Here is a 27,258-nt window from a genome sequence, read left to right as displayed (position 1 = left end):
AGGTGTAACTAGTAGTAGTACCAGTCGTTCAGTGACTTTAGAGGGGATGCAGAAGAGTGTGATGGGGCAGTGTGAGGAAGGTAACTTGGGGTCTTTGTTGGGTTTAGGGATAGTGATGATAATGCCATGCTTCCAGATGTTGGGTATTATTTTGTGTGAGTAACTGTAGTTCGATATGTTGGTGAGTGCTTTTATGCCATATGGTCCAAGGTGTTTAAGGTGAATGTTGCTTATGTTGTCTGGTCCACAGGCAGATGAGTGCTTGAGGTTGTTAATGATGTGCTTCGTCTGATTGTAAGTGAAAGGTGCATAGTCTGGGTCTGTGGGGAACTGTCTCTTACGTTGGATGATACGTCGGTCGTCGCGATGGGGGTTTAGATGGCTGACACGAAAAGTGATTGATGAGAGCATTTGCTTGTTGTTTGTTTGAAGGTATGGTGCCTATTGTTGTGATGGCAGCATGTGATTGTGTAGTGTTGCTGTTGGAGAGTGTGATGCTGTTTAATGTTTTGTAGAGTTTGCTGGGGTTTGTTTTGTGGTCAAGTGTTTGGAGATAATTATTCCAGTTTAGTGTTTGTTGTTCTGATATTTTATTGGTTATTTGAGTGTTGAGTTCTTGTATTTGTTGTACGGTGTCTTGTGTATGGGGTGTTGGGGAGTGTTGTAGTGTGTACCGTTTACTGATGAGGCCTTAAATTTCTGGTGTGAAGTTGGGGTTGTGTCTCTTTCTGTTGCCTCTAGGGATGTGTCTTTTGTCTGCATTTTGTACAATTGTATTGAAAGTGTGCACAGCATTGTTGATGTTTGTGATGGGTGTACTGTTTAATGTTTTGAAATCTTGTTCTTTTTCAGTTGTGAAGGCCTCCCAGTTGGCTCTCTTATAATTGGTGTATGTGTGTCTGTGGCCAGCTGGGGTAATTCTGGTTTTGGTAGTGATAATGATTGTAAGGTGATCAGATCACTCTCCAGGATGTTGTGGGGGCGAGGTTTGGGGAGCAAAAGGTGATGTCTTGGGATGATGGGAGGAAGAGGGCTTGGTGTGGGATATGGGTATGTTGATGAAGATTATTCACTATGAAAAAATGATCTGTCAGGGATTGTAGTACTAGCCCTCTGTCTGTGTCAGGGTTGTTGACATGCCAGACCAATGCCTTGGCGTTGAAATCACCACCCAGGATGATGTTGGGTATGTTAGTGATGTGGTGTATCTTTGGAGAGTAATTGTGTGGTGTTGTGGGGGACAATTGGGGGTGAATGTATGTGCTGGAAATTGTTATATGTGATTTGTTACCAGTGCATATTTTAATTGATTGTATTTCTGTTGTGGTGTCATTTGGGGGAGAAGTGACTTTCTGCGTGCGCTGGTATCTGCAAAGTTGATGGATTTGTGTACCAGGGTGATGAGTCCACCACTACTGCCGTTGGCCTGGTCTTGTCGAATGGTGGTGAAGTTACGAAATGTCGGTGTTTTCTGTGCTCTGTGTAGTTTTGTGTCTTGTAAGATGGCAATGTGTATGTTCTGTTGTTTGATGGATTGTGTGAGTTCTTGTTTTTTGGTGTTTATGCCATCTATGTTAACTGAAAGATGTTTATGTTGTGTGTGTGCGATGTGTGTTGGCTGCTGCAGCAACGGGGGAGAGGTGGTGGTGTGGGTGGAGGGGAAGAGGGTAGGAGAAAGTTGTGATGGAGGTAAGGGTTGGGGTGGATTAGGATGGGGTGGAATGGGAGGGGTTGGGGGGTTGGATGGTGTGGGACGGATCTTTGGGTTTGGCTGAGCAGATGTGGAGGAAGTAGGAGTAGGGTTGGTGGAGGGGTTAGTGGGTGGGGGGAAGGAGCATAAGGAGCAGGTCCGGATGTTTGTGTAATGTTTTCCGGATGCAAGTGATGTGCAGGTGTAATGGGTCCAGTTCTTGCAGGAATTGCACTGAGCTGAACTCCTTGTCTGTCGGCTCGACATGATAGGTTTTGAGCATGTTGGACATATGTATTTGTTGGTGGGTCCTGGATTGCTTTCAATGTCCCCGGCTAGAAGAAGTCATCGAGAAATGACAGCCGGGTAGTCATTTCTCGGTGTAGAAAAAACGTTGTTGTTGTGTGTGTTGTGTTGGGAGATGTGGTACTTGCCTGGGCGACCAAAGCCACTCCCAGGTTCTTGGGCCCCATGAGGGCCGGGGGGGTTTGCAGTGGTTTGGCCCCAATGCTGTCCTCCTCTTGTGCTTTGACAGCCTCTGGAGGGTAGACCCACGGCAAAGACGCCACCGTTCCAGGTCCTGAACTTGGGGTTGAGGCTGCAGCTGTAGTAATACAACAGTACCTAGTACACTACCCAGTTCTAGTTGTATGTAAAAATAGCTATGATATAGACCTCATCTGCTACTTTTAATAATAACAGAGTGTATTCCTTGTGTAAGCACTTAAACACCGTGCAGGACCATCTGATGCCAGATTGTATCCCACAGTGCCTGGAGGTCAGTGAGGAGGAGTTGCGTAACCGAATAGTGGACCACGTGGACATTCTCACAGACCCAGTGGATGAGAAACACTACAAGAAAGATGAGGTGGGTTGTAATGTGCACTGTACTCATTTCTTGTACAGTAGTTCCATCTATCTATCTATTGCCAGACGCCTCAATCCCGTTTGGGGTGGCCACAAGCAAATCGCCTCCAAGTCGCCCTGTCCCCTGCCATTTCACTGCCCTGCTCCCAACTCACACCCCCCTCTCTCATATACCTCTCCACCCCATCCCTCCATCTCATCCTCGGCCTCCCCCTCCCTCTTCCCCCCTCCACCTCACTCACATACACTCTCTTCGTCAGTCTTTCACCCTCCATCCTCTCCACATGGCCAAACCACCTCAGTGTGTTCCTCATAACGCTTCCTATCACATAACATAATTTCTCTTAAGATTGTTTTTCACTGTTAAGCTATGACGTCAGGGTAGGGGGCTGAATGAGAACAGAACAGTGAGGCTGCTAGAGATTGAGTATCATGAAGAGCCTCCATTAGGTGGCAAAGGCTTACACATGGAAGTATGTTGGCACCTTTTTAAATGAACAAAATTAATTAAATGAAACTCTTCACTATTCAGCAGTCAGGATGTGCAGTTAAAGACCACGTTGGATATAACTCACATCAGCACAGCTCTCAGAAAATCACTGCTTCGTTAACTGCCATGTGGTCTTTAACTTAATACACACTGATACATCCACTTATTTGCTGCCTTCAGTTTGATTTTTTGTTATCTGAGAAGGAGTGTAATGCTGTATGGTAAAATTCAGTATAACAAGGGAGTTGTCATAGGCTTAAATGTACAGAAATTATAATGATTAGATGGATGTGTAGTGTGTCCTTGAATGTGAGGCCTGAGGACTAGGTTTACAATTGAAGAATTGAGAAGAAGGATGGGACTGGAGAGTATTGGTGTTGTGATGCAGAGGGATTGATTGAGGTTTGGCCATGTAGAGAAAATAGAGGATGACAGTTGTGTGCAGAAGGAGAGAAGTGTGAATTTCAGGGGTAGGGCTGTGAGAGGCAGACAGAAAAAGATGTGGGATAAGGCCATAGAGTGTGACGTCAGGGATAAAGGATTGAATAGGGAGCCTGCCGAGATTAAGCGGTGTGGAGAGTTCCCATTAGGTTACTAAGGCCAGTGCATGCCATCATGTTGGAGCCTTTATAAATGATATGATATGTTACATCCAATCACAACATAATATCCATTTTAATATTGCAGTTATTTGCTGCCTTCAGTTTTGCTTTTTAATTAGACTGAGAGTATAGTATGTCTTGCTGGAATACAACCTTTTCATTGCAGTTTTACACAATAGTTTTTAAGAACTTATCTCTAATATTTGTGGTAGGTGGGGGCGCTCACCATCCACTCACTCAATGTAGTGCTGCTCTCGGGTGTCTACCCTTTCCTTTCCTCCATCCTTCTTTCCTTCCATTCTCTTCTGTCTTTCTTTCCTTCATTCTTTCTTTGTCCTTCTGTCTACGGGTGACTTTACACTCCCTCTTCTGTCTTTCTTTCCTTCATTCTTTCCTTTTCCTTTTGCCTGTGGGTGACTCTACACTGAGTGACAAGCCAAATGGTTTCCTGTACACCAGGAAACCATTTACTACGCTGGGTGGTAACCATATAACCAAATTTTGGCACCTGGTGGTTTAGTGGGTAATTACTGCACTCCAATCGGATTGAGCCGGTGAAGGTTTATATCCAAAGGGTGGTTGGGGTTTACTGCTCATGTAATGCCACTCAGGGATGAGTGAGGCTGGTCACTCTCATCTTAAATGTCAGGACCAACTTGCCTAGCCCCGGGTTCCTACGCTCCTCTGTGGGGCGACATAGGATTGGATGATGATGATGATGATGATATCTCTAATATTAGGTGAGAAATTAATGAACATTTAATAGAAATTGCAAAACTGTGCGTTGTCCCTAGCCTTTGTTCTCTTGAAAAATGGGGTTAGAGATATGCCGGTAATGTTAAGAAATTATTGCAGTCCATTAGTATTAATCTGACCAGCAGTATTACAGTTATCACTTCATGTCAGGTATTTCATCATCATCATCATCATTATCATCACTTCCACCATCACCACCACCATCATTATCATCATCATCATCATCATCATCATCACTTTCACCATACTTGGCTCCCATTCTAACGTTGTAGGATCTGTCATTACCATTAATATCATTGTAAATTCTTTAATATCACAGCTACATCATCATCATCATCATCATCATCATCATCATCATCGTTGTCATTATTGTTATCATCATCAAATTGTTCTCCTCATCAAAAACAGCAATTTAGTCATGTCCCATTCCACCTTTGCAGGATCTGTCTCTGTTCAAATCTGTCAAAACTGGCCGTGGTCCGTTGCGTGAGGGTTGGCGCGAGGCGGAGGAGGTCATCATGTGTTCATACAAGCTGGTGAACGTGTCATTCCAAGTCTTTGGACTCCAGACGCGAGTGGAGGACTTCGTGCATCGGGTTAGTAAGAGTACAGGCAATATTCTGGTGCGGTTAGGAAGCTTAAGCACATATTCTCGTCAGGTAAAAAGGCTCCCTACCACCTCTCCCTTAACAAATTATTTTCCAAACTACCCATTAATATCCTCACATTTGCTTTTTATATCATTTTTCATGTCAGAATAGATTGATTAACCAAAGAATATAGAAGGGGAGCAGCATCAGAAATAAACCAGTAAGGAAAAGTCATCAGTAAGCTTCCTAATCACACAAGAATGCCATCCTCATTAAGACCTCTTCCTTACCATTTTATTTCTGATTCTGCTCCACTACTGTATTGTGTGCTATTCATGCAACATATCTCCACGTTTAAAAGATATAAGAAGGAAAAAAGAGGATATTAATGGCTAGTTTGAAAAATAATTTACTGAGGAAGAGGTGCTAGGGAGTCTCCTTACCCATCGAGAATATGGGGTGGGAGGACTGTGGGGCTTGTATCCCTGTCCTCCAGTACTCCACACACCTTCATAAACCACCACTTTTTTAGATGGCAGAGACTAGTGGAGATTTTGTGCCTTGGGTTAGTGAGAGTTCTTTTCTGGTGAAGTGATAGTTGTTAGATTATATGTACTGTACTTGGCGGGTGGTATGAAGTGTGAATGTATGGTTTATATTTTATCATTAATAAAGGCTCCAACATGCTTGCATGCATTGGCCTTGGTCATCTAATGGCAGCTGTCCTTGCTGCTTGATCTCTGACAACTTCCCCATTCAGACCCTCATCCCTGAGGTCACACTCTATGACATTGTCCCAGGCCTTTTTCAGTCTGCCACTTGCAACCCTACCCCTGATATTCACACTTTTCACCCTCAGCACTCATTTGTCATCCTCCATCCTCTCCACATGCCGAAACCATCTCAATCTACCCCTCCGTATCACAACACCAATACACCCCAGTTCCATTCTTCCTCTCAACTCTTCAGCCGTAAACCTAGCCCCCCCCCGGGCCTAATCATTGTAATTTTTGTACATTTGAGCCTACTAATATCCCCTTCCTTTACTGCCCGGGTCTCACCACCATATAGCATTACACTTCATCAGTAATATGTAGGAGGATATTGAGAAGTAAAACACAGAAGTTGTTACTAAGCATGATCAAGGCAGTAAAAAATTTTCTGAGCCTTTTAGAATACAGTCTGACCCTTTGGCTTGTCTTCTTGGCAGTTAATCCCCTCAATTATTATTATTATTATTTTATTATTATTATTATTATAATTATTATTCATGATGATGATAATGATGATGATGATGATGATTATATTTATTGCAGTAGGTGGGGGTGCTCGCCATCTGCTCACTCTATGTAGTGCTGCTCTTGGGTGGCTGCCCATTCCTCTCTTTCTTCATTTTTTCCTTCCATCCTCTTCTGTCTTTCCTTCCTTCTTTCTTTCCTCTTCCTTCTTTCTACAGGTGACTCTATACTGAGTGACAAGCCAAATGGTTTCCTGCGTACCAGAACACCATTTACTGCGCTGGGTGGTAACCATATAACCAAATTATGGCACCAGGTGGTTTAGTGAGTAATTAAGGTGCTCTAATTGGATTGAGCCAGTGCAGGCTTATATCCAAGGGGTGGTTGGGGTTTATTGCTTATGTAATGCCACTGAGTGATGATTGAGGCTGGTCACTCTCATCTTAAATGTCAGGACCAGCTTTCCTAGCCCCAGGCTCTTATGCTTCTCATGGGGCAACACATAATTGGATGATGTATGTATGTATGTATTTTTATTTATATCCATCCATCCATCCATCCATCATCCAATCCTACGTCGCCCCATGAGGAGCGTAGGAGCCCGGGGCTAGGCAGTTGGTCCTGACATTTAAGATGAGAGTGACCAGCCTCACTCATCCCTGAGTGGCATTACGTGAGCAATAAACCCCAACCACCCTTTGGATATAAACCTTCACCAGCTCAATCCGATTGGAGCACAATAATTACCCACTAAACCACCAGGCGCCAAAATTTGGTTATATGGTTACCACCCAGCATAGTAAGTGGTTTCCTGGTGTACAGGAAACCATTTGGCTTGTCACTCAGTGTAGAGTCACCCATAGGCAGAAGGAAGAAGAAAGAATGAAGGAATGAAAGACAGAAGAGCGAGTGTAAAGTCACCTGTAGGCAGAAGGACGAGGAAAGAATGAAGGAAGGAAAGATAGAAGAAGATGGAAGGAAAGAAGGATGGAGGAGAGGACAGGGCAGACACCCGAGAGCAGCACTACATTGAGTGATATATAATTATTATATAGCCCAGAAAGCCATTTGCTGGTGTGTTTATTGTTCACATATTACCATTGTGGGGTGTGCAGCTGGCTGGTTTCACCTTAAATGTCAGGGCTAAGTAATGTAGTCTACGCCCTTATGCTGTTGATGGGGCAATAAAGGTTTGGATGATAGATAGATAGATAGATTGATTGATTGATTTTTATGGCATATCAGTGCAATTTTTGAAAGATCAGTAAAATTTGTTGTAAGTCCATTATTATTATTTTTTATTTTTATTTTTTCCCTCCTCAGGCCATTCGAAACGTATTGTTGTTGGGACACCGTCAGGCATTTGCGTGGATAGATGAATGGTATGGCATGACACTGGAGGATGTGCGGACCTATGAGAGCGGCATGCAGGAAACCACCAACGCCAAGATACGCTCACACCAGCATGAGGTACCCTTGTGTTAATTTAGCCTGTCTGTCTGTCTATTGCCAGATGCCATAATCCCATAAGGGGTGGCCATTGACTCTGAGTTATTTGTTTTATGGGGAGGGGCACTAACCCTCCACCAACCCACTTGTTGACATGTAGGGTGCACGTATGCTTTGGTTATATAGTTACCACCCAGCGTTGTAAATGGTTTCTTGGCTTACAGGAAGCTATTTGGCTTGTCACTCAATGTAAAGCCACCAGTAATGAAAAGAAAAGCAATAAGAAGTGACAGGAAAGATGGGAGAAATAGGAAGAGAGGAGGGCAGGCATAGAAAAAGAATGATAAAGGCCAAGGAAGAAGTAGGCAGCACTACATCAAGTGAGTGGATGGTGGTTGCACTACCTTTATATGTGGAGAGGATGGAGAATGAGAGACTGACCAGGAGAGTATATGTGAGTTAGGTGGTGAGGGAGAGGGAGTGGGGAAAACCAAGAATGAGATGGAGGAATGGGATGTAGAGGGATATGAGAGATAGGGATGTGAGTTGGAGAGAGGGCAGCCGTATAGCAGAGACTGGGTGACATGGAGATAATTTGTTTGTGACCACACATCATGGGAGGAAGGCATCTGGTGATAGGTAGATTTTGGTGTATGGAATTTGTTATTCACTTTGTTTTCCTTTCAATTTTCATCTGTTAAAAAAAGAAAAAAAGCAAGAAACAAATCTGACCAAAACTTGTATCTTGCCAATAAACAACTTTTCCAAATGTGGATATGTGTGGGCATCTACCATCCACTCACTTGATGTAGTGCTGCTTTCATGGGACTACATTGAATGACAGGTCAAATGGCTCTCTGTAAACCAGGAAACTATACTCTGTTTCACCGAGTCTGGCACATTCAGTGATGTCGTCAACACCAGTAACATTGATAAAGATCCTCAGAACTGGATATATCTTTATGTATTGCCCTTACATATTAGTTTTCAAGGTAATAAGTAGAGGTTTACCCACTGCAAAGGATTTACATCAACACAAGAGGCATTGAGGACATTGTTGACAGCGCCAAACTTGGTGAAATGGAGTATAGATACTATATTGGACAGTAACCATATAAACTGATGATGCCTGGTGGTTTAGTGGGTTAATGCTTTTCAACCAGATTGAGCTTGTGAGGGTTTATATCTGAGGGATGATTAGAGTTTATTACCAACATAATTGCTACTCAGGGGTGAGTGAGGCTGGTCACTCTTGCCTTACATGTCGGGACAAAGTGAGCCCCAGACTCTCATTCTCCTGTTGGAGCAAGCAAGGATTGGATGATGGATGGATGGATGGGTATAATTCTAGCATCTGAGGAAGAGCAGTGAGGGAGGGCAGGTAAAAGTACCATCTGTAAAACCTTCCTTCATTTTTATAGGCATCAGATGGGAAGGCAGAGCACAGTCCAACCAAGGAGGCCAGGGAAGGTGAGGAGGAAGAGGAGGAGGAGAGAGGCAAAGAAGGTGAAGATGAAGGTAAGGGAACGGCTGGGAACAAGAAGTCACTGAAGAAGTTGGCATCAGGCTCGTCACAGGGCAGCGGTGGCAGCAACAGCAGTAAGGCATCACCCACAACACCAAGCAAAACCAGCTACCTCTCATCATGGTTCAAATGGTCATAGAGTCAGCAGCTCACATTTTTCTCGGGAGATGGGGTTCAGTCTGAAGATATATCTACATGTATTTTTTTATATTACTGTATGTTGCTATCTCCAGATGATTTTATTAGTTTCAGAAGGGGATTTTTGACTGGGAGGATATAGGTATAGTCATCATTGTCTTTGTCACTACACCAAGCACAGCCAAGTACCTGCCATCGTGGGTCAAACAGTCCTAGCATCTGGAGTTCAAAATGTCATCAGGGTCAAGGGTTCAGGTTGATTTTTTTTTATTTTTTTTATTTTGCATTGCTGTCACTAGATGATTTTATTAATTTCAGGAGAGACTTGTTAAGCTGGGGTGTTTAGATGTGGCATCCTGGCCTTTCATTGCAACATGCAAAACCAGTTACCTCATATCATGGTTGAAATAGTTACAGAAATCTCCAGTTCAGTGATCAGAGAGGTCCCTGTTGTCAAGTTGAATTAGGCGCCAGATTTTGATGACGTAAAATCATTAACCACTTCATTCTAATGACTTAATTTTTGTCTCACGTAGACTACACAGATGATTATGTTGGATTTAAGAAACGACAGTGATTAAATATATGTGCAGTGCTTCCTTAAATTGAGGCGTGGGGGGCTAGGATTGTGACTGAAGAGTTGAAAGGAAGGATTGGGTTGGAGTGTATTGGTGTTGTGATGAGGAGGGGCAGGTTGAGATGGTTTGGGCATGTTGAGAGAATGTAGCATGACAGTTGAATGCGGAAAGTAAGAAATGTGAACGCCAGGGGTAGGGTTGCGAGAGGCTGACTGAAAAAGACCTGGGGTGAGGTAATAGATTGTGGCTTCAGGGATAAGGGAGTGACTAGGGAGGCTGCCAGAGATTGAGCAGCATGGAGAGCCGCCATTAGATGACTAAAGCTGACACATGCAAGCGTGTTGAAGCCTTTATGATGTTACGATATGATTGTGGCTCTATGAAGGCTATATCTAACTCTTCCAGTTCAAAATGTATCTTTGCAGCTGAATGATATCATGTGGTGGAAGCAGTAATGGAATATATAATACATGGTGGTCCATAAATACCACTCAGCTTGCTTGATGGTATCTTATGCGTTGTGGGCATAGGTGGGGCAGTGTGAGAGGGAAATAAATGATGCAGTATAGGTGTTGGTAATGCTACTGAGGTGTCCCTGCAACACATATGAAGTCACCCAGTGGAGTGGAAGAGGAGCTGTATATATGGACCAGCTTGTATAGCATTGGGGTGAAGTTGTGAAATTCAAATGGTTAAAGTTGGCTTAGGTTGTTTGTGTTGTCATTGTTCAAGTGTCTTAAGTTGTGGTGGTGGTTCTGTTCCCACCTTCATGTCCTCTGTTATGGCTGGTTCACAGTGGTTCCATCAAGCTCTTGCAAGTTTTTAATGCTGATTTTGTATACAGGAAACAGATGACACTGCCTTTAGATGGTGTTAGACCACCCCAGGCACACTGTTGTCCATGCATAGGTTCAGCCGCAAAGGAGTGACGAGGTTTTCCAGTTATGTACACCCACTAAAAAAATATTCCTTACTTCTGGGTGTGTTGAACTCTGAAATGATATGTAAAAGTGAAACCATGTTCATTTGGTACTGGTGGTACTTCAGAACGACTTGGTCTATATGCCATATTGTATCACACCAGAAGCGTAGCCAGTATTTTTTTAATGGGTGTACCATGGGAAGTAGGCTGGTCATTTTCCCATAAGGATACTGCATAATGATAACCTCAGACCCCTATACCTTGAAGGGGGTAATATGGGACTGACTGTTACTCTTTACTTCAGATGATACTCCTTTCATCACCCATAACACATTCACAGTGAGGCCTGCCACAAGACTCAATGAATCACTTTACTGGTGGTAATAATCAGTGTAAGGTTGGAAATGTTGGGTGGGAGAGAGATAGGGTAGAGCTTGAGTTCTTCATTTTCTCAAGCATGATTTAAGGATTCAGAGAAATGCAATGGAAGGGATACAGAGCCTCAGTGTTGTCTTTTTCTGCCACTGAGCTACATGAAATAAGCTGCAAAAGGATGAAAATTTGGGCCAAGTTAGAGTAAAAAAAAAGCCTAACGCTGTTTCATAGTTTGGGTGACAGGTGGCAATGTAGTGCCATCTTCCATATCAGTTTACAGATTGCTCCTTAACATTCTCTTGTATGCTATTTAGTGTGACCTCAGGGATAAGGGACTGAATAGGGAGGCTGCCAGAGATTGAGCAGCATGGAGAACCGCCTTTAGGTGACCAAGGCTAACGCATGCATGTTGGATTTGGAGTCCTTATAAACGATACACTGCTATATCGTTATCAACATACTATGCACCAGTAACATCTGTCTATCTATTGCCAGACACCTCAATTCCGTACAGGGTGGCCACAAACAAATTGCCTCCACGTCGTCCTATCCCCTGCCATCTCACTGCTCTGCTTCCAGCTCACACCCCCCCTGCTCTGCTCCCAACTCACACCCCCCCTCTCACATACAGTAACATACAGGAGGATATTAAAGTGTAATGTACAGAATAAATCAGCAAGGAAGAGGTGTTCAAGTCTCCAAATCCACTTTACTGCCAAGTGATAGTTTGTAGAGTAGTAAGTTCTCTGTTGCTTTATCCTTGATTTCTGGGACTTACTGGTGTTGATGATGTAATGTGGTGTTGATGGTGATGATGATGATGTTGATGATGGTGATAATAAAGGTGATGAGGATGATGGTGGTGTATGATGATGATGATGATGATGCCCTCCGAAAACAAATAATACAAATCTATAGCTGTCTACTTGCAAGCACTTGATGTGAACACATATATGAGCCACCCTTTGTATAGTATAAATTAATCAAGCGAATTATTTAAACAGAGATGCATGCTGTATACCTGATTGTTGTGATTCTCATATGCAGACTTTTTTATTAATTAAGTCAATAGCAAATTCCAGAAAAATTTCCCATTGGTTCTCTGGGCATGGGAAGTCTGTTTTAAATCTTATTCTTGCTGCCTCCTGGTGGTCATTAAGATTTTTTTTTTTTTTTACAGGAAGAGCAGATATAAGATCAATAAACCCTTCAGATTTGAGGCCTTTACTAAGTTGCATAAAATTACCTAGCAGGAGCAAGAATAATCTAAATTGGACATCACCATGATTTAAGGACTTTGTAAAGCTGTTTTGTCAGTTCCTTCATTTAGCATTGCCCATACTCTTTTTACTTTAACTTGGCCCAAAATTGACATCGCCATCTTAAATGCTGAGGTGTAGCAATAAATTAATTCTAAAATATCCTGCTAGTCATCAAGAAGTGCCATGGAAAGGATGCAGAGCCGTAGCTTTTCCATTTTCTGCCACTGAGCTGTATAAAATTAGCTACAAGAGAACAGACATCTGGGCCAAGTTAAGGTGAAAAGAGTATAGTTGTGTGGCAAAAACTCTGTTGTAGAATACAGTATATCCCTTACTTTTAATGAGGGCTGCTTGTAGTGTAGCTTTTGGGGTTTTGAAAAGGAGGCTGCCAGAGATCGAGCAGCGTGGAGAGCTGCCATTGGGTGCCCAAGGCTGACGCATGCAAGCACATTGGAGCCTTTATAAACAATATGATACAATACGACGAACTGCCAGAATATTCAAATTATGGACTACGTTAGGATGGTTATAGTTCGGTTTTAGTTTATTTGTTCTCTCATGAAGGAACTGGACCACTCAGACAATTTGAATAGTAAGTTATGATTGCATAAAATTGATTAGCTGCAGATATTAGTTTGGAAAGAGTTTGCTTGGTTACTGACCAAACCAACCCTCCAATATGACTGCACTTGGCTGCTAACTGAGCTGCAAGGGGTCAGGGATCTGCGTTATGCTAGAACAAATGTGCTATAGTTTTCATAGTCAGTAGCTTGTTATGAGGGAGAGTTGTGTGGCATGGCAGGGGAGGGTGTTATTCAGCTTATACATGAGGGAGGGTTGTTTGTTGTGGGAGAAGAGGGATGCTGCTTGAAAGTTATTTATTCCAATCATCATATTGTTTGTTCTTTCGCATCACACAATCCTTTTTTGCTTGCTCTGGTATTATAGGGGCTTGGGGTTAGGTGCTAGGCAGCTCAGGTCCAACATTTAAGGCAAGGGTAGCCAGCCTCACTCTCTTCTTAGTGCCATTATATGAGCAAGAAGCCCAATCCACCCTGCATATGGGAACTCTTACAGGCTCCATCCAGTTGGAGCACTGTAACCCACTAGACCACCAGGCATCATTTGGTTATATGGTTACCACCTAGTGTAATAAATGATGTCTTGGGAAACAGGAAATAATTTTGTTTGTCATTAAGTGTAGAGTCACCTGAAAACAGCACTACATTGAGAGAGTGGATTATGAGCACCCCCACCCAGCATATATATATATATATATATATATATTTATTTATTTGTTTATTTATTTACACTATATTTTTACTGATTCTCTTCCTCATAAGTTTCATGTTTACTCTTTCCTTCTGATGGTGCATTTTTATTTTATTCTTGTTTGATACTGGTATGGAGAACACCCCAGTAGTGAAGGGGTTAATAATGGTTGTGTCTAACCCCTCTAGTTCAAAAAGTGTAAACTAATACGAAAATCATTAGGAGGCAACAGGAATATAAAAAAAAAAAAAAATGCATTATCAAAGTGGAGAGGTCAAGCGGTAGATAGTTAAGTTGATGGATGAATTGATAGATGGAAGTAGCAGGTAGTGAAGATATAAGAAGAAGGAATAGAAAAGGAAAGATGCACAAAAAGAAAAACAGTAGCACAAAAAAGAGGCCACATTATTTATAGCATTACAGTAGATGCTTAACTTAACAAACTAAATCAGCCAACCTCCATTCCATTATCTCAGATTTTCCTCTAAATCGAGTGCTGTAACCAAGGCTCAATATAAAAGACAATTTTCCGGTATTTCGAGTTATTTTCTGCTAAATCCTTAAAGGCAACCCAAACCTGTCAACCTATGCTAACTCTCAGTGCAACACACAGCAGTCTGAACCCATAATTAATAACCCCAGAAATGCATTATTGTGTATGGAATTTCTATCTATCTATCTATCTATCTATTGCCAGACGCCTCAGTCCCGTTTGGGGTGGCCACAAACAAATTGCCTCCAAGTCGCCCTGTCCCCCGCCATTTCACTCCCCTGCTCCCAACTCACACCCCCCTCTCTCATATACCTCTCCACCCCATCCCTCCATCTCATCCTTGGCCTCCCCCTCCCTCTTTCCCCCTCCACCTCACTCACATACACTCTCTTCGTCAGTCTTTCACCCTCCATCCTCTCCACATGGCCAAACCACCTCAGTATTTCCTTAATGGAATTATGCTTGATTGAACGGAAAATAGGGCAAAAATACCGGAAAAAAAATAATTCTGTTATCTCAGGCTTCCGCTACATAGTTGTTTGTTAAGCATCTACTGTATTTATTCTTTTTGCACAAAGTTTACCTAGAGCACAGTCGTTTGTGTACATGTTATATATTTAATAAGGAAGAGAGTTGACAAGGTAAGAAGAGTGCTTGAGACAGCTAGAGGAAGCAAGGCATTCAGCAGGTAGATAGATAGATACATTTTGGCATGACACTGAAATCTTGAGTGTGTGACTTCCTCAGTCACATGATTGGTGCTGGGGAGGGATGCCTTTATTCGGTGGCACTAATGTGACTGGACGGTGAAGCTTCCCAGTGATGCAAACACCTCTCAGTCCCTCGAATCACTGGGTTGATATTCAGATGCATGTGGGGTTGGGTCTACTACTACCACCACTACCACTACTACTGCTACTACTACTACTGCTACTACTACTACTACTACTTGACGCTTACTTTGTATATGGTGTGTGGTGATTTGCATGGAGCATCTTCGAGCTTATTAAGATATTGAGGTCTGTATGTAGAGCTAGCTTATTTTTGATACTGTCTTGATTAGAGACAGACAGACAGACAGAGAGAGTTTGTTTCAGAAGGGTGGTTTGAGAGGAAGAGGTTGAGTTTGTGCTTGAGAGAGAGGGAGAGAGAGAGCATATCGTTACAATCTTATTTCTCAACCCTCTTTGGTGTGTGTGTGTATAATGACTATATGAGATAAGGTCATATCATTGTGCCTTTGTTGAGGTAGGCCGCTTTCACACTGGGGCACCGGTGGTCCAGTTTGAAGGGGCCGGCAACTAGTGTAGCCGTACAAAAGATCTGACTTGAAAAAATGCTTTACAGCGAGTGGCAGCAACAGCCAGTGGTGGACACTAGTTGCACGAGCGAGCCACCACCGGGAGCTGGTTGCCGGCCGGGCAGCTGCAGTGGCCTCGTATGAAAGGCTCCATTGAAAACTATGGGAGGCAACTAATTGCAGCCACCGGTGGCCTCGTGTGAAAGCCGCCTTATATGTATTTCTCTCTCTCTCTCTCTCTCTCTCTCTCTCTCTCTCTCTCTCAGTATATAGTACCTGCAGTGCAAAATATTAGCTGCTTTATTTTTCTCCCATTGCATTTTAGTAGCTTTAGGAAATTTGGAAATGTAGCATTCATATTGAGATAAAATTTCCATGTCAGATAATCCCCTCAGTACAAGTGGTCTTTTGTAAATAAAATCTGGTAGCAAGAATAAAAAAATAAATGAAAACAAGTATTGCAGCAAAAGTATAGAAATTGTTATTATTATTATTATTATTATTTTTTTTAAGTAAGGATGGTTTAAACTGAGTCAAATTGTGGCAGTAACTAAGTACTTGAGAGGGAGAGAGATCATTCTACTGAGGGTTTGTGAAGCAGCTGTGTGTTGGTTGTGATGATGATGATAAAAAAGATGGCAGTGGTGGCAATAGTGATGATGATGATGATGTTAAACTAGTGATGATGATGATGATGATGATGAAAAAAGGTGGTGGTGGTGGTGGTGGTGGTGGTAATAGTGATGATGAAGATGATGTTAAACTAGTGATGATGATGATGATGATGAAAAAAAGGTGATGGTGGTGGTGGTGGTAGTGGTAATAGTGATGATGTTAAAGTACAGTGATGATGATAATGATGGGTATATTAAATGATGATTATAAAGATACAGTAAGGTGTTGATAATGATGATGATGGTGATGAACTCTGGAATTAATCATTAGCTAGGCAGATAAAAAGCCAGTGTTGCCTTTACAGTATACCATTTTTATTACCTTTGATGTGTATAATGTTAAGCCATAGTTCTTTATTACTCACATATTTATATCACATTAAATATACTAAGTCCTTGTCATGAGTTGCCTTGCTTGATATTTTACTATTAAGTCATCAGTCAAGTACAGTTATATTACCTGTCAAAGTTCTATAGCTGTTCGTTAAGCTTATTTAGATGCCGGAAAGGGATTCATTCATGTGGTGGCACTGATATAACCGTGCTGCTCTTCTCCCAGGATATAGCAATGTCTTTCACCTCCCTCCTTATTCCCTGAGAGGAGGAGGGTGAACTTCAGAACAGTTTTGGCCTGCTGTCCACTAGGTTCTCATTCAGTTGAGCCAGAGATTGAGACTGATACTACTACAACTAAGTCTGATTTATCAATTTCTGATTTACAGTTCCAGTTGTATGGGATGAGTTATGATATTTTGCAGCACATCCCTGACATGTACTGTAATGAGGACCAATTTTATGCATAGTAAAGTCATGCTGGACACGATAATACAGTAAATGACGTTGAAAGTAGTGTGTGTGTGTGCTTAGTAGTAAAGCTTATAAGACTCTAGGCTTTATACGGTTATGTAAAACTGCATCTGATATTGATGTAAGGGAGTGGCACTTGTAAGGAAGAAGAGAGGATAAGATAGGCTGGTGGTTAGGGAATGGTAGTTGTGTGTTTACCTTGTGGTGAACTAATGTTGAATTATGTGTTCACTAACTTTGAGTTCTGTGTTCAGTAGTGTGTTTGTAGCCTAACATGTTGATGATCAAGTGTTTCAGAAAATAATATCAATACCTGTGTTACTTTGGCCTGTATTCTCATTGGTTAAGGAAGCTCCCTGACACCTTTTCTTAAGAGATTTATTTTGCTTATTACACTTTATTCTCCTATTCTGTGTTATTCAAATCCTTCAGGCATCACAGAACTCTGCATAAATAACATACAAACATACCTAGAAAATAAATAGCTAAGGAAGAGGAGCTAGGGAACCATCTTACCTAACAAAAACACTGATTTTATGTTGTTGAGAATGGTGAAAGTTGACAATATATACAGGAGGTTTGAAAAAGTGGAAGGATTTCAACATCCATTATTTCTTTGCTTTCTAACCTGCACCCATTACCTTTTCAGGTTTTTGTGATAGAATGATGCTATCTAACATAAATGAAGTAGAAGCTTCCAGCAAAATTGGTTTATGCAATAGATCAGAAAGTCAAATCATCCAGTTCTAGGGTGGGACTTCTTTGGACCTCTGAAAGCCGAGTCATGCATGGCATCAGTGTTGGCTTGCCTCTTTGTGTGTGTGTGTGTGTGTGTGTGTGTGTGTGTGTGTGTGTGTGTGTGTGTGTGTGTGTGTTATCAGGAAGAGGGAACCAAAGGCCAGAAGCCCGCATGATTGTTCCCTCCAAGAAAAAATAAAAACGAAATAACAGAGAGCCAAATTCAAGATTCGTTCATTTTGAGATGCCAGGATACATTGCATTTAAGATACTGGAGGTCATAGATAGTAGGAAATACAGGCAGAGAAAGTCAGTTCTAGAGCTGGCCTGTCGCTTACACAAAGGTCTGAGAGTAACGGTTAACTGGTTGTCCACTGGTGCTCTTGTGTGTGCCATAGACAGTGCCCTTGCTCTCAGAGTGCTTAATAATCCTCAATGTGGTATGGTCCTTAGGTGCAATTAGTGTATGGACTTTGACCTCATGGCAGAACTGATCTTGAACCGTTATGTATGATTTTTGTCTCGAGCCTGAATTGGTTGATTTTGACTTATTCTGTTATGAAAACCATTTTTGTGGGTAACTTATGGTTCATTTATATTGGATGGAATATATGGTAATGATGTTTTGGTTTTTCTTAAGGGGGCAGGCTTCCTACACCTTGTATAGGTAATTGATATCTATTTTTTTGTTGTCATTTATAGTTTTAGTTTTACATGGAGATATCAGTTTTGATTTAGTATGCACGATTTATTTACTTATTTACATATTTATTTGTTTTATTATATACTGTATCTATATATATTTTTTGTACCATATGACCATGTAGTTGTGGCACCAAGATTTATATGGTATAATAATTCCATCACCAGAACCTGGGAAGGAAAAGGCTGTAGGTTAGAAAACAGAAATAATGGATGTTTCACATCTTTCCACTTTTTTTTTTTTTTCAAATGCCCTGTACATTTTTTACACTCAGGCTCCTATGACTCACTAGAGTTTTCCTGACAGTGAGAGGGATAATGTAGTAAAGAAAATAGAATTATTGTGTTAATTATTATTTTTATGTTTTATCTTTTAGACATGACTGAAGACATTGGCAAATACCATGTTGTCTTATTTTTTGTCAGTGAACAATAGTAAGAGGTGGAATTTTACCTTGATTTACAGTTGAAATATACATTACAGTATTATGTCTGCACTGATGATACTTTACATCAATGACGAGTATTGCTGAGAAGCACCATGTTAATTTATTTTTTACTGAAGAGTGTGCATGAGAATTTACAATATTACTCTGTTTCTGTTCATTTGTGCTGTTGCTGCCAGAGAAGACTACTGATAAATTCATGCAGTACTGTACCAAATATTAGATGATACATTTATGTTGTTGATACTAACAATAATGATTGAGAAATACCATGTTAACTTATTTTTTATAATAGGATAATTTTTATGAGAAATGTATTGTTCTCATATTTTTTACATGTTGCCTAATGCCGTACCTCTGCTGCTTCACATTTTCTTTTGCTGACTGATATTGCTAAGCTGAGAGAGGCTCGATATGTTGCTTTGTCCTAATATTTCACCTCTTCTACTTCTTGCTTTCCTTTGGTGGCTGATATTGCTAAGCCAAGAGAGTATTGGTATGTTTCTTGGTATGTTTCTTTGCCTTAATGTTTCACCTCTCCAATATCCCACTTCCCTCTGCTGGCCGATATTGCTAAGCTGAGAGAGGCTTGGTATTTTTCTCTGTCCATGCATGAGTCCTATTGATTTCATGCATCAGGGAAAAAAGTGAAAGTCATGCCCTAAATCTGAAGTAGAGATAGTGGAATTGTAGGCCATCTTTTTCTGTACTGCCACAAGGAAGTTCATCAACACTTTCCTTGAGTTTTAGGTTATTTAAAGTGTTACATGAAAAAAATTTGTATATGAGATAGTATGAAGTACACAGCAGAAAAGTAGGTAAATATTTAGCAGGAGCCACAAATGGAATTCAAGTAGTGTGAAGTGTTTTCAGTTTATATCTCACCATTTGCTGGCACTTTTCTTCTGACACTTCCGTTGCAGATTAACTTCTTCCCACCCCTTGAGACCATTAATTCTCCCTGGGGTTCAATAATAATCCCAGGGGTCATTTGTGACAGAATTGCCGTAGAAGAAAAGTGTTGGCAAGTGATGAGATATAAACAGAAAATACTTCAAAACATTTGAATTCCGTTTGTGGCTTCTGCTAAATATTTTCCAAAAAGTATAAGTAACATTAATATCTGATGGGGGAAGAATGTGAAGTGTGTAAACATATTGCTGGCAGGGGACTGCCGGTGAACTTCTGTTTGTGATACTGCTTGGTGTTGTGGTACTGCAGTGAAAAACACTAGTGATGATTTATGTAAGTTAATTTATTTTTTAGTTGTAGTGAATAAGTTTGACTAAAATGGTTTGTCATAAGTTGGTCAAATAGGGTAAAATGAAGGATGAGATGAAAAGCTGAGAGGAAGGATGGGACTGGAGTGTCTTGGTGATCTGATGAGGAGAGGTAGATTTTGATGGTTTGGGATAGAGGATGACTGTTAGGTGCAGAGTGTGAGAAGTGTGAACATCGGGGGTAGGGATGTTAGAGGCAGACCAAAAAAGACCTGGTATGAGATCGTAGTGTGTGACCTCAGGGATAAGGGACTGAATGAAAAGGAGTTTGAGATTTTTGTCAAAGGAAAGCAAACCCACTACAATATAAGTCCTAGCCCCCCTCTACCCCTTTCTTTTTAAAGAAATAGGTAATGGTGGTGGTGGTGGTGAAGATGATGATGATGATGATGATGATCCTAATAATTCCTTCAGTGCAAGAGGCTTGTTTCAGAGTTGAACAGAATTATCTGATGGGCAAGAATATAAGAAAAAAGACATCACAGTGAAGGAAAAAATGGACATCACTGAAGGGAAAAAAAGGCCCTAATGAGGTGTTAATGGAAACTGTTTGTAGCTCCTTCAGTGTAATATATCTCTAAACGAGGAAGATTGAGAGGATGATCAAGGTGGAGGGAGGGGGTAGAGAGGTAGATGAATGAGGGTGGTGTGAGTTGGAAAAAGGCAGCATGATGGTAGATGACAGGATGACTTGGGCTTATATTCTCATCAGCAAAGGGGGCTTCATATCCCCCCTTCTTTTCTAGTTTATTATTGCAGCTAAATATAAATGTATTGGGAAAGTATAAATAACATAGAAGGCGTACAAAAGGTACTAGGTAACTCATAGGCATCAAGGACGTGGAATTTGTATATGGCCACCCCCTCTGAGATGAAGACATTAGGCTGTAGATGGGTGGGCAGTAAGAATGAAATGAAGTGGCTTGATTGGACTGAAAGGAAAACACTCAGTATGATCAATCTCTTCTACCCAGAATAAATGGTAAAAAGAATAGGGGATATACTTTAAATAGCTCAGCACTTCTTCCCTAGCAATTTATTTTGCTTATTACACCTTAGTATCATCATGTAAATTATGTGAACTGTGTCCATATTATAATGCTATAAGTACTGTAGCATGTAAGAGGAGGTTGGGATCTAATATGAAAATTATATTGCTAAGGAAGAGGTGCTGGAAAGACTCCTATGCCATTTAGTAAACAGTCCTAGGATGGAAGGCATGATTGTACTGAAGGGAAAATTTATCGTCCATACAGAGTAAAAGTTACAACATAGTGACAAACATTCAAGTCTCACAGTTCTTCCATTGTTCAGCTGCCTTGTTAGAAAAAGGTGAAATCTCTAGCAAAATAGATGATAGAGACATGGATTCTCAAGGTAAATGAGGCATTGTGAGCATGAAATAGAAAATGTACCGGGAAGAAAGTGAATGCCTGAAAATGCTGTCTGTGTTTCTGTGATGCTAATATTACCCTCAGTGCTAACCCTTTCATCACAATGATATGTTTTTCAACTTAACCAGGCTGCTACCAAGGGATTCAGAGCAACTTGGAAAGAATCGCTTTTTGTGAGGTTGCAGTAATTTTCATTCATTCATTCATTCATCATCTAATCCTGTGTTGCCCCATGAGGTGCGTAGGAACCTGGGGTTAGGCAAGTTGAACCTGACATTTAAGATGAGAGTGATCAGCCTCATTCATCCCTGAGTGGCATTACGTTAGCAATAAACCCCAACTACCCGTTGGATGTAAACCTACACAGGCTCAGTCTGATTGGAGCGCCTTAATTGTCCACTAAACCACCAGGCACCATAATTTGGTTATATGGTTACCACCCAGCATAGTAAATGGTTTCCTGGTGTACAGGAAACCATTTGGCTTGTCACTTAGTGTAGAATCACCTGTAGACAGAAGGAAGAGGAAAGAATGAATGAAGGAAGGAAAGGCAGAAGAGGGAGGATGGAAAGGAAGGAAGGAAGAGAGGAAAGGGCAGGCATCCGAGAGCAGCACTACATCGAGTGAGTGGATGGTGAGCACCCCCACCAACCTTTAAATTCTAACCAGTAATTCTAACCACTTAAATTTGAAAAGTCTCATCAGACAAATAATATCACCATGAGATGGCAAGAATTTAATGAAAAGTACATCTCTGGGAAGCAGATGATAATTCTTTCCTGGTGATGTAATTAAGAGAGCAGTGTGTCCCTGTGTCTGTTTCTACAAAAGAAAAAAAAAAAAATTGGTTTCTTTAAGAGACCATTTAAAACTGCATTCTTCCAGCACATATCCTAGACTTTAATCAAAGACTGCATATGAAAAATAGTAAGAATAGCCTGGTGGTTAGGACACCCCAGTTGAAGTGACAGCCTTCCATAGGTTTGATCCCAAAGTGGTGAGTGGAGGATTTGTGCTCATATAATGGCATCAAGGGAAGTAAGCAGGCTGGTCATCCACAGTAAAACCTCACGCAGACAGACTAATCTGGGGGAAGCCTGATCTGGTAAAGTAAAAAATCAGTTGTATTCAATGGTCTCTCCTGAGATTGGATTTCAAGCATGTGTTTGAAAATGAGTACTAAATATGAAAATTATTCCCATTGTATGCTAACTTGGTCCATAATTTCATCCTTTTGCAGTTTATTTCACATCCTTGTCATTGCACTTCTTCATGAAATATATGTATTGCAACCCATTGTGGTAGGTGGGGGCGCTCACCATCCACTCACTCGATATAGTGCTGCACTCAGGTGCCTGCTCTTTCCTCTCTTCCATCCTTCTTTCCTTCCATCTTTTTCTGACTCTCTTTCCTTCATTCTTTCCTTGTCCTTTTGCCTATGGTTGACTTTACACTCCCTCTTCTGTCTGTCTTTCCTTCATTCTTTCCTCATCCTTCTGCTTGTGGGTGACTCTACACTGAGTGACAAGCTAAATGGTTTCCTGTACACCAGGAAACAATTTACAATGCTGGGTGGTAACCATATAACCAAATTTTGGCGCCTGGTGGTTTAGTGGGTAATTACGGCACTCCAGTCGGATTAGGCCGGTGGGGGTTTGCATCCAAGGGCTGGTTGGGGTTTGTTGTTCATATAATGCCACTCAGGGATGAGTGAGGCTGGTCACTCTCATCTTAAATGTCGGGACCGACTTGCCTAACCCTGGGCTCCTACGCTCCTCATGGGGCAATGTAGGATTGGATGATGAATGAATAAATGAATGCAACCCATTGTGCCTCATTTAATGAACATTGTTCATTATAGCCAACCAAAGTCCAGTGACTTCGTAGGTTCATCAACCCGTTAACTGCTCATGGCGGTTTTTTGGAGGTGTCCGTGGTGTGCAGACCTAGGAGTAAAAAATAAAATTTCCCAAAGGCCAAATTTTGTCTTAGGAATTGAGAGAACACATGCCAAAGTATATAGTAACGAAATATTAGCTCAATATTTACCTTGGTAAAGCCATGGATGAACATCAAAGTGTCTGATTCCCTATTGGAATGTATGGTTTTTGTTTTGTGTTTCGGTTTCGGTTTCGGTTTTGAAGGCTGAAACATTCGTGCATGGGTTGGCCTTGGTCACCATGACACTATATTCGAAGTTCATCTGCGCAGCCAGGGCTGTATTGAGCAGTCGCACTCGGAACAGCCCAGGCTGTATAGAGCAGTTAACGAGTTAAATCTGATATCTGGTCTCTTGAGGTACGTTAAATTGAAGTTTTACTTTACTCTTAAATGTACTGTACTAGATGAAGCACTGTGGACAGCTGCCATTTAGTAACCAAGGCCAATGCATGCAAGTGTGTTGGAACCTTTATAAACGAACAAACAAAACTGTGGTAGTTAGCCCCTACACATGGAAGTACAGTACAGTAACCCCTCCAATATCCGGATCAATAGAGCCATCGGTAGGTTCGGATATTGGTTTCGTCCGGATATTGGGCCCCAGCTTATGGACTTGTACTTACGGACCCTAACACAGAGAAACACCTATACAACTTCCTCCGGACATGCATAGCACCTATTTAACACCCAAATCACACCAATAAGGCACATAAATGACTGAAATAAATGCAATAGAAACATAAAATGTGGGTTTAGAAGTATGTTCATACATTAATAAACATTCTGGTACTTATGGACTCTAACCGAACCTAACCTAACCGAACCTAACCGAACTCTGAAAAACATTCCTACTGCACATGCATGAGGTAAGTTTAGTATGGAAAGAAGTACAGTATGACACTTTCTGGTAAGTATAGTATGGGAAAAAATACAAACATTCTGGTAAATATAGTATGGAAAATAGTACAACATGAAACATTCTGGCTACTTACAGCAAGTCCCTGGCCACCTCGATGAATAACCGCCTCCTCTCGGACTCTGACAGTAAGAACGATTTCCTGAAGCACTTGCACTACACTCTTCCTGAAGTCTTGCACTGAACTTAGTCACTAACACACAGAAGTCATGGCGAACAGTGCAGGTCTTGTCGCGGTGAGAGACAGGCGGGAAGTGGGGAGGATGCAGCGGCGCTCTATCGGACGTCGGAGGAATGACGAACCAAAACAATGCTCTCACGTGGCGCGCGCGGCAAGTTCAAATTACGGACGGCAAAAAATCGATTTTTTTTTCCAATTTTTTTGGATTTTCGGACCATTTTGGGAATGTTTGATCCCAGGACGATAAGGTTCGGTTAGTGGGGATGTTCGGTTATTGGGCGTCCGGATATTAGAGTGATTACTGTATGTGATTTGAGATTGGGTGTTACCATTTCTGCTTTTCCACATCAGGGGGAGCGCGGTAGCTCAGTGGTTGGGTTTTGGGCTCGTAATCGTGAAGTTGAGAGTTCGCGCCTTGCCTGGTGGCTGCTGTGCTGCGAGGGGTAGTGCTCTCTTGTAACCCTAGCAGGGCTATATGATCTGATGAGGTCTAGCTCGGGGAGTAATCCCTGTTCCACATCATGCTTACAATGCCTCAAATAATCTGTGTGCTGATGTGATTTGTATGATTATTCTGACTGAAGCAGCACCAGTGAATGCTCCATATTTTTGTATGTATAGTACAGTAGTGAGAAAGGGGCTGTATTCCTTTAGGTTTTGAGGCTTTCCAACACCTCTTCCTTAACAGTTTATTTTGTACTGTATATAACACTTTACTAATCTCTTCTTTGTTATTTATATACCTCTAATACCATATACCTGCACATTTAATATACAGTATATATTTAAGAGAATATCAGCATGCCATATCCATAAACAAACTGGTAAGGAAGAGGTGGAAAGGAGCCTACTAAACCCATGAGAATATGGGTTGTATAGTACTCCAAGTGGTTATGAAGCCTTCATAGCATATTTTCCATAGTGATTTATTTTGCACATCGTTACACCTTGGTATTCTCTTGTGTGTTATTAGTGCAAACATTTTCAGTAAAAAAGCAACATACATAACATGCAAGAAAATGTATGTATAATGTGCCAGTATAATTCACTAAGGACCAGATGCTGGGAAGCCTTGTGTATCACTTACTTTGTGTCCTCGCATCCCAAGGTGACATAGGTATTGGTAAGGGATGAGGGATGGTAGTGTATAATGTCACAAAGACCAAATAACAAATATATGTGTGGGTTATTTATGTCATGTGTCACAAATAAATAATATATATCTATATATATAATTATACCTTTGACTTTTATTGAAATTCCTTTGATTTTGGTGTTGTGGTTGCCCCGGACTCATCTGAACTTTAACTTAGTGCACTGCAGGCTGAAACTGCCCTTCTCCTGTGGTTTGTCATCCTCCTTTTGGAGGGTAGGGATAGAGTTGAGTGATGGTTGTATAACTGGGCACCTGATCCACCTAGATATATCAGTGCCATCACATGAAGGGAACCCTTTCCAGCACTTTCTCAGCCATAGCTTTCAGGCATTGAACTCAGGCCAAGTCACATTTAATTATTAGTCGTTGTACCTTGGATAGAGCGAAGCAGCTGCGGCATCCATCCGAGAGCCAAATCTCTTTGTATTTCCCTGCACCTTGCTATGGGGAAGGACCTTGGTATAACCTGGATGAGGTACTGTCTACTACAAGAGGGTGCCTTTATTCCTACATGGTGTATGTACTGTACGGGACATGTAAGGATGACCACACATAAGCTGTTGTTAACCTGTGATTGACAGGTCTGCTTGGCCAGACAGACTGGGGTTAAGCAATAACATTAACAACTTTTATTTATTGTAGTTTATGCTACATGGGTGGACTGTGGAATTACTAAATGGATAAAGAGTGATGCATTGAAATTATACAGGTCCTAAAGAAACTGGTTGAAAGTGACAGTGAAGGTAATATTGGCTGTGTGTGGTATGCAAGAATAAAGTTGAACATTACATTAGTGAGAGAAGGAAGATGGAAGAGCAGAGATGGGAGATTGAGAGGTACTGGTGAGAGAATGAAGAGGAGCAGTGGCAGGAGAGTGAGGGAGGTAGTAGTGAGAGAAGGAAGAGTAGTGACGAGTGAGGGAGGTATCGGTGAGAGAGGGAAGAGCAGGAGCTGTGACAGGAAAGTGAGCAAGGTATTAGTAAGAGAGGGAAGAGGAGGAAGAGTGACAGTGACGGGAGAGTTAGGGAGGTATTGTTAAGAGAGGGAAGAGGAGGAAGAGTGACAGTGACGGGAGAGTCAGAGAAGTATGTACAAAGAAAGAAGCCTGGAGGTATCCCCTGTTGAGGTGTTCCCAACAGGGAGCATTAGGGCATTGCATATTGTGATGAATTATGACTTTCAAAGCAGGTAAACTGAGAGGTCAAACTAAAGGGACCTTGTTATACACTGAGATCTGTGTTCCAGTAGTGTTATAGTAATTCCGGTTTACCTGCAAAATGTGAAAAATCATATGTAGAGATGTGTAGGAGAGCTTGATGTGCTGCAGAGGCACTAGAAAAGAAGATCATGTGGTATATAAGCTGTATTTACAGATTTTTACCATCGCGATGGATCTCTTTAAATGAATAAAAGTGTGATGATAGAGGTAATAGAATAGAAAAGTTGTAATTGCAGGGAAGTGGTTCATTGAGAATG

The 27,258-nt window shown here is 41.4% G+C and overlaps 1 protein-coding gene across 1 annotated transcript in view; it reads left to right on the top strand.

The window, feature by feature from the left end:
- rdgBbeta (cytoplasmic phosphatidylinositol transfer protein 1) overlaps positions 1–9,346 on the top strand; it is a 28,420-nt gene extending 19,074 nt beyond the window's left edge. The window contains exons 6-9 of the mRNA XM_080269604.1: positions 2,460–2,558; positions 4,846–5,001; positions 7,557–7,703; positions 9,104–9,346. Coding sequence (XP_080125730.1) covers positions 2,460–2,558; positions 4,846–5,001; positions 7,557–7,703; positions 9,104–9,346 — 645 coding nt within the window. The remainder of the gene's footprint in view (positions 1–2,459; positions 2,559–4,845; positions 5,002–7,556; positions 7,704–9,103) is intronic.
- Positions 9,347–27,258: the final 17,912 nt, after the last annotated feature.

The sequence above is a fragment of the Coenobita brevimanus genome, chromosome 35, assembly GCF_032717465.1.
Source record: "Coenobita brevimanus isolate Jiangsu-jjx chromosome 35, ASM3271746v2, whole genome shotgun sequence".
NCBI classification, from domain to species: domain Eukaryota; kingdom Metazoa; phylum Arthropoda; class Malacostraca; order Decapoda; family Coenobitidae; genus Coenobita; species Coenobita brevimanus.
This window is presented reverse-complemented; position numbering and strand designations above follow the sequence as displayed.